The sequence below is a fragment of the Rhea pennata genome, chromosome 2 (assembly GCF_028389875.1).
Source record: "Rhea pennata isolate bPtePen1 chromosome 2, bPtePen1.pri, whole genome shotgun sequence".
In the NCBI taxonomy this organism is placed as follows: domain Eukaryota; kingdom Metazoa; phylum Chordata; class Aves; order Rheiformes; family Rheidae; genus Rhea; species Rhea pennata.
In genome coordinates, this window is record NC_084664.1 from 75,379,482 (window position 1) to 75,390,429 (window position 10,948).

At 39.5% G+C, this 10,948-nt stretch overlaps 1 protein-coding gene across 1 annotated transcript; it reads right to left on the reverse strand.

The window, feature by feature from the left end:
* Positions 1-4,811: 4,811 nt before the first annotated feature.
* Positions 4,812-8,876, reverse strand: MED10 (mediator complex subunit 10). The gene is made up of 4 exons (XM_062567980.1): positions 8,725-8,876; positions 8,386-8,469; positions 7,135-7,237; positions 4,812-5,580 (listed from the first exon to the last, which is right to left on the reverse strand). Exons 1-4 carry the CDS (start codon positions 8,850-8,852, stop codon positions 5,485-5,487), a joined length of 411 nt encoding a protein of 136 aa, XP_062423964.1. The 5' UTR covers positions 8,853-8,876; the 3' UTR covers positions 4,812-5,484.
* Between the last annotated feature and the right edge of the window lie 2,072 nt (positions 8,877-10,948).

Genomic DNA, 10,948 nt, shown 5'->3' on the forward strand with positions numbered 1-10,948 from the left:
CAGACTGGTCACAGATAAAGACAGCATATTGGATAGTGTGTACTAATGCTTCAAGTGGTAATAAAATGCCTTGGGAAGCTGTACAACACCTCTAGCTCACATCCTAAATATTTAACTGATTGCAATAGATGAGGTCAGGGAAATATTTTACCTGATTTCAGACTCACAGGACCTGACAGACTTTGAATGTGGCACAGCTCACTTCACAGAATCAGCTGAATATTTTTACCTAATAAATTCTGTGTTTAGTGCACAACTTTGAGCAATTATAGATGTCCCTGATCTATCCTAAATCCTTCTTGGTGCATAATGCAATGTGCTGCTTTTGGTGGTGCAGGAAGTAGCTCTTTGGTGTATACCTCTGTGTGATTGTTTAAATGCTTCTGACTCCTGTGGAAATTGCATTCAGTGGCTCAGAATTGGTCTTTTTCAATTCCAGGTTCAATTTGTTCATTCAGTTCTTTCTTTTTCCTATTTATAAAGACATTTCTGTACACACTTTTGTCCTAAGAGAGAGAAGAGGAAATCAGTGGAGTAGAAAAGGATGCTAACCTCATGAAACAGCTTTTCAGTCTCCCATGCTCTAAATTTGTATCTCCTTTTTCTGTACCAAGAAGGGCATCAATTATGTTAACAGTTATGTCCATATGCTTTTCATTTGTCTGCCATAGCAGGATAATTTAAATCTCTCTTAAGACATGTCTATGGGGAAAAGTTTTTTAAGTTAAAGTTTGCTTAAACTGAGTTAGTGAAACTGTGAAAGCTTTGTGGACATTTTTAATCCAGTTTAAAGCACTTAAAAAAATCATAACTTAAGTTGATATCATGATCTTTTGTAAATTTGGTCTTATTCTTCCAAAATGGTGCTAAATAGATATGGATATAATCTCTAAGTGGCTCTCAGTTTGATACTGAGGTGGCAAAGTAAAAGAACCTGACAGTCTTAGAATTTATTTTCCATGTTATTTGGCGCTACAGTAAGAACTATTTTGCATTATGAGGTACAACATTCAGTATACTGTCAGATTTTAAATCTAACCCAACCTACCTACATATGCTGACCAAGCTTTAAAAGGTGATTTTCATATTCCTATCTACCTTGCAAACCTGTTGTGAGGATTAATTTGCTATTATTAACACAAGTCTGAAGAGTTAGAGAAGAAAAAAACATACTAAATTACATTATAATTAGTCAAACTCATTCTATCACAGCTGACAAATCTGGCAGTGTTTTACTATCTATTCATTTTCCATAGCCATTCTTTTCATTATTGTCACTTATATCATGCTAATTCTGGGTATTTCATCTCTCTCAGGAGTTTTTAACACACACATCTCTTCAACAAAGATTACATCCACTAGAGGTATTCTGTTAGCATAATAACTACCAGTCTCATTTAAGTCATAAATGACATCTGCTGATCATCAGCATAAATTACATATATGCATTTACATGCCAAAAGAGTGAATCTAGGCCTCTGTATCTCCATTACTACATTAGCATTTTCAAACAATGTAGATCTCCTTCAGTTGAAATTTTATAACATATCAAGAGCATAAAAGTGCAAGGATGGGGTTAGGAAGGTGAAAGCTCATCTTCAGTTGAATCTGTCAAGTGATGTGAAGGGCAACAAGAAAGGCTTCTACAAGTACATAAACAGTGGGCCTGCTGCTAAATGGGGCAGGGCCCTAGTGACAAAGGACACGGAAAAGGCAAAGATCCTGAATGCCTTCTTTGCCTAATGTTCAGGAATCCCAGGCTCTTGAGACCAGAGGGAAAATCTACAGAAAGGAAGACTTACTCTTTTTGGAAGGATGAGTTCAGGAAACACTTGAACAAATTGCATGTACACAGGTCTATATGACCTGGTGGGATGCACCCACAAGTGCTGAGGGAGCTGATCAATGTCATTGTGAAGCCACCTCTGATTATCTCTGAAAGGTCATCAGGGCTGGGGAAGGTGCCCGAGAACTAGAAGAAAGCAAATGTCACTCCTATCTTCAAGAAGTATGAGAAGTGAGATATGGGGAGCTACAGGCTGGTCAGCTTCAGTTCAGTCCATATGAAAGTGACGGAGCAACTAATCCTGGAAATCATTTCCAAACATATTAAGGACAAGAAGTAGATTGGGTGTAGTCAGCATGGATTTACATGGGAAGCTGTACAACACCTCTAGCTCATGTCCTAAATATTTAACTGATTGTGAGATGCCTGCCCAACCTAATAGCTTTCTATGATGAGATGTCTGGCTTGATGGATGAGAAGACAGCAGAAGATCTTGTTCTTGAGACTGTCTCCCATAAAATCCCACTAGACAAGCTAATGAAATATGGACTAGACAAATAGTCAGGTGGACCGAAAACTAGCTGAACTGCCAGTCTCAGTGGGTTATGATCAACATCACAAAGTCCAGTTGGTAGCCAGTCTCTACTGATTTATCCCAGGGGTTGATACTGGGGACACTGCTGTTTAATATCTTCATTAATGACCTGCATGCTGGGACCAAATGCACCCTGAGCAGGTTTGTTGATGAAACAAAACTGGATGGAGTGGCTGTTACACCAGAGGGTTGCACTGCCTTTCAGAGGGACCTTGGATGGAGAAAAGGTCAGAGACGAATCTCATGAAGTTCAACAAAGGCAAACACTCAGCCCTGCACATGAGACCCCATGTACTTGCATACGCCAGGGGCCAACCACCTCAAGAAAGGTTTTGCAGAAAGGGGACTTGCAGGTCCTGGTGGACAAGTTGACTATAAGCCAGCAATGTGCCCTTGTGGCAAAAAAAGGTCAACATAGAATCAGTAAGGTTGGAAGGGACCTCTGGAGATCATCTAGTCCAACCTCCCTGCTCAGCAGGGTCGTCTAGAGCAGGTTAGACAGGGTTGCATCCAGGTGGGCCTTGAATATCTCCAGAGAAGGAGACTCCACAACCTCCCTGGACAACCTGTTCCAGTGCACCGTCACTCTCACAGGGAAGAAATTCCCCGTCACGTTCAGGCAGAACTTCCTGTGCTTCAATTTCTGCCCATTGCCTCTTGTCCTGTCACATGGAACAACTGAAAAGAGTTTGTTCCCGTCCCCTTGACACCCTCCCTTCAGGTACTTATACACATTGATAAGATCCCCCCTCAGTCTTCTCTTCCCCAGGCTGAAGAGGCCCAGCTCTCGCAGCCTTTCCTCATAGGGCAGATGCTCCAGCCCTCTGATCATCTTCGTAGCGCTATGCTGGACTCTCTCCAGTAGCTCCACGTCTCTCTTAACAGCATCCTGATGTGTTGTAGTAAGAGTGCTGTGAGCAGATGGAGGGAGGTGATCCTTCTCCTCTACTCAGCACTGGTAAGATTGCATCCGGAGTACTGTACCCAGTCCTGGGCTCCTCAGTATAATAAATAAATGGACATATTTGAGCAAATCCAGCAAAAGAGCACAAAAATGACTAACGGATTTGAGCACCAGTTCTACAAGAAGAGGTCAAGAGAGCTGGGATTGTTCAGACTTGAGAAGGCTCGGAGAATCTTATCAACATGTAAATATCTGATGGAATAGGGTAAAGCATGTAGAGCCAACCTTTTCTCAGTGTGAAGTTACAGGATGAGAGGCAATAGGCACAAATTGAAATTCAGTACATTCCATTCTGCCACTGTTTCTATTTGTGATCATACAGTAATACTAAATATAATTTGACAACATGGAACTTTACAGTACTATGTACACGAGAATAATCACTGAAGAAATATAAACAATAAACACTAAAGCTGTATCTGCCTAAGTGCAGAACTGATTAAAAAAAAAGTAATAGAATAAAACTCTAGTAAACCTTGCACTTGTGAGGTACATGAAGGCATTTGTGAAAGTAAAAGAAATCCAAACCTAATCTACAGAATTATAGTTGAAGAAAAGACTCCCAAGGTCTTACACGAGAGAATTTCTTTTTGGTATAAATCAGTAGAGTATGGTATGTACAGTACATAGTTACTGCATCAGAATCTGGAAGATGCATGCTTTCTGTTTGTATGACTGCATACCTGTATATTTGAGTACAGTTTTTAATGTAATGCTAATATGCATCTGCTGTTATATAAATGACTGTCGATACACAATTTTTCATCACTGAAATCATGTAACTCCAGACCATGTCTGTATTAGAAAAACACAAGTTACATTTGGAAGGCTACATGTATGCACAAACAGTTAAAGTTTTGCAAATTCCTAAGATTAGAAGAGATCTCAGACTCAAAAGCAAGTGATAATCTTAACTGGCTATATAATCCCTCCATTAGTTACTGTTTTTGTGATAACAAGATTTGCTGCATTATTTCACCTGTGAAATGCAATGTTAAGTGTCTGTGCAACATAAAGGTGCTTCAGTAAAGAAAATCAGGAAAGATATACGACTAAATCACCATTTCCCTTCTCTGCCACCCCTTTGGTAATCCTAAGTTTTTAGAAGCAGTTTTGGCTCCTTTAACTACAAAAATAACCTCCCGTACATGTGCTATAGGCCTGCAGAGAGACCCGATTGAGTTTGTTTCTGTGTAATATAGTCCTAACAGAAAACATCAAATTTATAGAAGAGTTTTCAGCTAATCAGAAACACAATCACTGATCTCCCAAGATCTCCTGCTTCAGCTATTAGCTTTCCTAACAGGAACCAGAATATCAAGTTTTCATCAGCTTCAAATATAATCTTTTAACACCCCAGTCTTGATACAGATTTTATTTTTAATCACTGAGACTAAGGAATGCACTGCTCTTCCCAGTTCTCAGTTCATTCCCCAAAAGATAGCATTGGACATGCTAGATTTTTTTTTTCAAATTTTTATTGTACAACTTGCTTACAGAAAATTAATAGAATTTAGTGTCACCATGAAATATTATTATACAGAATAAACATTGCTGAGGAGCCAATCCCTGAATACACTCACTTTCTATATCCTCAGCTATCTGCACTGCAGCTCACAGAACAAACCTGTCTTCCTGACTGCAATTCATTAAGACATATGAAAACTGCAGCCCTTTCGATGGGCTCCATTTCAGTAGAATTTTGCAAAATGAAAGCAGTCTTTTTTTTTTTACTGCAAAAAAAGCAGTTTACAAATGAAAAATAATCAGCAATAAGAAATACATTTCTCCCCAAGCCAGACCAATTCACAGTCCTTGAGCACATTATCAGAAAACAAAAAACTTTGTTTTTCTCCCCTAGAAATGCACTTTGTGAAAAATGCAGTTTAACTGCCTGTCGGTATCACAGGAAATTTCAACTGTAATCTTTGGACACAAATCTCTAGAAAGATTCAGTAGCTTCAGAAACAGAATTATCAGCGATCATCAAGTTCCTTTCCAGTCTTTCACTGCTGTATCTTTCAGTACAGTTGATTTGAAGGCTTGTTTTCCCCCCTCCCTCCAAACAATGCTTTTATAAAAAAGAGAGGTAAGCATCAATTTATGGAATTGACATTTTTAGAGCTATTGAAGGCCAACTTAAGGAGGAGGGTCTTCACCTCGAATAGCTTTGTACTTAGCCATGTCTTCGGGGAAAACCTTGGTTAGTTCTTGAATTAACAGACTTTTAAATTTCTGGAAAGAAAAGAAAATGCATATAGATCACCTGTATCATTTATTTAGAGTCCATCAAGCAGTATTATCTGATAAACACAAATGTCTGTATACAAGATCTAGTTATACATTTCAGTGATCAGAAAGAACTGTATCAAAAAAAACAAACAAAGTGACATTACAAAATTCACAGAAAATGCCCACGTAAAATCTACTAGGAAAGCATCAGACAAAAGAAAGTGTTTTTAATTTCCTATAAACTAGCACTTGCACCTACACAAGAAATACAAAATAGTTAGTATCTGTCTGGTTCGTAAAGGCTTTGAATAGTTTCTTCCAAGAATTGTAATTTAAAGATCAGCAAAACTTGCACTGAAAGTATGTTATACTTGTAAATTTAAGCTTCAAAATATTTTATTCATATTACTTTTATTACCACCTTCCTTTCCAATGCTTTCCACCCCTTGCCTCAGAAGCTTTGTGGAAATTTATGAGTCAAAACCCTTCATTACTGCAATTACTTTCTCATCTCAGAAGACAGGAAGAAAAACAAAACAAAACAAACATAGAACACACAGGTCTACTTCATTACCTTATTTCCCTTTCAAGTGAAAGGGAATGCAGTAAGTGTAGGATAAGTAACTAGCATCACTGAAGTGCTAGGAAAGTACATAGTGCTCCCCAGTATCACCTCCCATTACCAGCCTAGGATTACTCAGAACAAATAGGAAATCAGAGCAGAACAAGATCCACTCATTTTGTTTTGACTAAGGTTTTCGGTGACTAACCACAAACATTTCACTTTTTAAAATATTCTATGCTCCAATTGTACCTCTTAAATAATAAGCCATCTTAAAAAAAGTCTTAATGCAAAGCTGATAAAGGACAGATGCACTAAATTTGATATGGAATCCCCTCCACCTCTCATAAGATATGTAATTCTTCCAACAACTGTTGCAAGCATTAACTGTTATACCAAAAGAAAAAACACAGAAGCCTATGTCATATGGAGATATGCCTATGTTCTGCAGCACAAGTTGCCATACTCTACATGAATTTTAAGTTCAGCCAAAACAATGTTCTGAAGCAGAAACAAACTCTTCTTGAGTTTTACTGAACTTTGTTTTCTGTTCGCATTTTTCAGCAGTAAATTCCAATGGTCAAACAATGTTATTATCTAAGGTTATTACCAGGTGAAACTACAAGTTCAGAAAACCTAACCTCTGGCATACATTTGAAGTCACTTCATAAAGATTAGCTTGTACTTGGCAAACCATTTGCGTAGTAGTACTCCAAGACCCATTCCATTCTATAACACAATACACACATTTATTCAAGAAATTTTTTTTTAAAAAAAACAACCTACAACCCACATGCAGATAGCCTCTTCTTTTTACAACAGGTTGCATCATCATCAGTTAAAATAAAGAGAGGCAGAACAATCTCTAATGCAAGCCACCTAATAAGGAAAATTTAGTAACCGTACGAGTGATAAAATACAGAAGTTTACAGATAAGTGAGAACTTATCAAAAAAAGTTTTGTATACATTTGCACTTTCATTTTTTCTAGTTTACCTTCATTGTATCAATTTTTCCTTTTACTTGCTCATTCTTAGCCAGAGCTCGCTCCAGACACTCTTTAGTGTAAAGCTGAGGATTACGGCCTTGATCTATATATCTGAAAATATAAAGAGATACCACCTAAATGATCATATTCCAAATATGATTTTCACCAAGAAACAGAATTATCCACACTGCTTGCCTTTTCAGTTAAAAAAAAAAAAAAAAAAAAAAAAAAAAAAGTACATTTTAAAACACAGTTCAGGTCAGTCATTTCCAAAACACAGCTCAAGGAAAGCAAGCCTGGAGCCTGAGGACAACTGTCTCAATCTTTATTTCCCAAAAAGCTGGAGCTTTGAGAAAGGTATTAAACACAGATAAAAATATAGCTACCCAGTTCCTCACAGACAATAAGACAACTTTATACATGAAAGAGAAAGGTGCATCCTTTCCAAGCGAAGGAAAGGAAACTGACCCTAAAGTTTCTTATCAGGTACTAACTAGATATGAGCACATAGGAATAAGGCAAACAGCAATTTAAGGATGAGGAAGAAGAATCTGTACATGGGTTAACAAAAATTAACACGCTTGAGTCAGCAAACACATAAGCATATTTTTCTTGGCAATATGAATGAAATATAACTGGCAAAGAGATACTTTGTTATTGCATAAACAAAACAGAAGATGCATAACTATTAACAAAGAGTGAAAAGCCTTCCTGTTGTTGGTTTGCAACATTCTGATGTGTTGCTGACTGTAGGGCTACAACATCTGGACTGAAAGATGAGCATTAGTATGCTAACTTGAGAGCTACACCATAAAAGCTATCTTGTACAGCTCTTCGTCAACATTCATGACAGTTTTTACTGTCTTAATTCTGTGCCAACAAGATGGCTGCTAATGAAATTAAACACCTAAACACTGGCCTAATTTACTTTCACCTGCTGGTTTACATCTCAATTTTAACATAGTGTAAAAGTATCTTTCTAAAATGAAAGCTTAGCAAGTTACTCGACATAGGAAGTAAGACAGACTCTGCCTAATTATGCAATGCCATGCAATATAGAACGAGAAAAGAAAAAAGTGATCTGAGAGAAAGCTGATGTACAATTTGCCACCTCTCACATCCTTCTGCCTTCACATCCTAGCAAGATATTCTGAAGACATAGTTTTAAGAAATGCCCATTTCTTCCTGGGAGGATCCAATGTCACAAAGACTGGCTACCTCAAACCACAACGCCTTCTCTTACGGGCACGATTACTCACTCAAAGACTTCCAAGGGCACGCTGATGTCGTGAAGCTGCTGCCGGCACTTGTCGATATCCTGCAAACCCGTCACCATAAAATTCCTGGAAGAGAAAAGAATGTTTTGCGAACCCTCACCGCCGGTGTGACAGGAGCCGCTCGCGACATGAAGCACCGGCCAGCGAACCCCCCAGCTCCCCTCCCCCTCGCCGCACTGCGGCACGGTGGAGCGGCCTGCAGCGGCACCAGGCCTGGAACGGCTCCCGCCAGGGCCCCGTGTCGCGCAAAGGCCCTGCCCGGGGAGGAGGGGAGCAACGAGCCACCAGGACGCCCTGCCCTGAGGCCGGAGAGAGCCTCACAATTTTTGGTTGAGGCCAGCCTGGCTGCTGGGCTGGAAGTCGCTGACGATGATGCCGAGCTGGCGGATGTTCTCCACGAACTTCTCCAGGTGCTCCTCCAGCGAGTCGAACTTCTCCGCCATCGCCATGCTCGCCGCCGCTCCCTTCCGGGCGCCGCCCCGCCGCTTCCGGGTTGCCGCCGCCTCACTTCCGGCCCGGCGGGCGGGTGGCAGGGGGGAGGAGGGGGATGTGCCTGGATGTCTGTGCCTGTCACCCCGAGTCACGGCTACGTTCGTGCGGGCCCCTGGATCTTATGCCCTGGCATTGGAAGTCTCATTCCGTAATTTTTAACTCCTTCGGTCGTGCTTATCCACTTGGTGCCTTTCAAGATACAGTGCGGCCCTGCCCCCGGCCTTGGTGCCCAGGGCCCTGAGGGGGCCAAGACATGGCAGCAGGTGTGGGCAGGAGATGGTCACCAGCTGTGTCCCAAACAAACGTGCTCGCAGAAACTGCCCGTGCCGGCTAGACAGAATCACAGGGGAATTGTAGCAACATTAGGATCTAACGAATGCCCAGTAGCAAGGACTAGCAGTCTTTCTGTGCCTTGAAACTCCAGTCGCCGCACATATCCTCGAGAAAATACTATGTGCATGCTTACTTCCTGGGATTTGGCCTGCAGCCAAGATGTATGAGACTTTAATTCTTAATTCTTTAGTTAAATACATTGCCATTCGATTGAATACTTCATGTATACTTACGTGAACATTTTGTAATTGTTAGAATATGCAGTATTAATCATAACTACAGGTTTTATAAACAATGTCTTGGAGATTTGATTGTATTTCTCAAGAAGTTTCTGCTGTTTTATTAAAAGGACTTCAATAATTCTATGCAGGAATTCTACCACCTGCATAGAATTCCTGTCTGCCTTGAACTATGTCCTTTTTAATGTAGTACTTTTGCTCCTAGAGAGTTCAGCAGTTGCTTATGTCATTTCATCAAAGTAAGCATCATACAAGCCTCAAAATGTTCCTGAAACTAGCATTCAAACACAATTTGTCATTTAGGATGACTTATTTTAATTATATGTCTCACTTTATGAAACTGAAGAATGCTCAATTCACCAGTTTCACAACTGATGGAAAATTAATTGCAGGCAAAAGTAAGATCTATAAACCCTAATTCACACAGGTCAGTATTGGCATTTGGGTGTTCTAGATTTATCAAACAAATGAATGCAAATAATGAGAAATATTTTTACTCTGAAGGCAAATCAATACTAAACTATAATTAGCATCTTTTACAAACTCCAGATAATTGCAGTTTGACAAATACGGATCATTAGTAACCCTCATCACTGCTTTCCTTTGTTTTTTTATTTCCTTTTACCATATATCATCTCTAGGAATTTTCAGTAGAACCCAATTGAGTAGGAAGTATGCAAAGCAACTAATAACATCCCTGATAAATTTTCCAGCATTTCTTTTGAAATAGTGAGATTGAAAATTCACTGCTGATGTTGTGGCCCACTAGACATGGGCTGCTCCATCTAGATCTTGAAGTGTCTTCTGACTTCAAGATCTAGACTTCTCAAAGACATGATCTTTCCCGCCAGCCCACTGTTACAAAACTATTTTAATCCACTCTCATTTTGTTTTTTCCATTATCATTTTCTCTGTCCTCAACAAATACCAGCATATTTGTGATATTTTTAACCATCACTTAGAACCTCTCTTCTTTTGAGTTTTCCCTTTGTGTTACACGATGTTACACATTAGGCATGTCAAGTCTGTGTTATAATTGTTACATACAAATTGTTCTTTTTCAGATGCCTTCATAGCTTACCTCTGACTTCAGTTCACTTACCACCCCAATGCTGCACAAAAGGTTAAATTCTAGTCCTGATCCATTTACTGTTTAGAGCCGACTGCCTACTTTAAAGATTTTCAGAGGTAGCTGCATAGTTTTTCCCATAGTGCCATTAATAACTATAAATGTGTAAAAGTAGGGTTATCTGTAATTATCCTATTGCTTTGGTGCATTCCATCAAATTACTCATTAAAGTTACTTCCCTCATTACTCACAGTAAACTTCACAACGGCAAGCTGCTGTCTACTGGTACAGTTTCTGTGTTAGGGATCATCTTTGTAAAGTTCTTAGCCCAATAGAACCTAACACATGGGTAAAGGCCATACATGCTACTGTGATACAAGTAACCTCACATATCCAAAAAGCAGGTATTTTT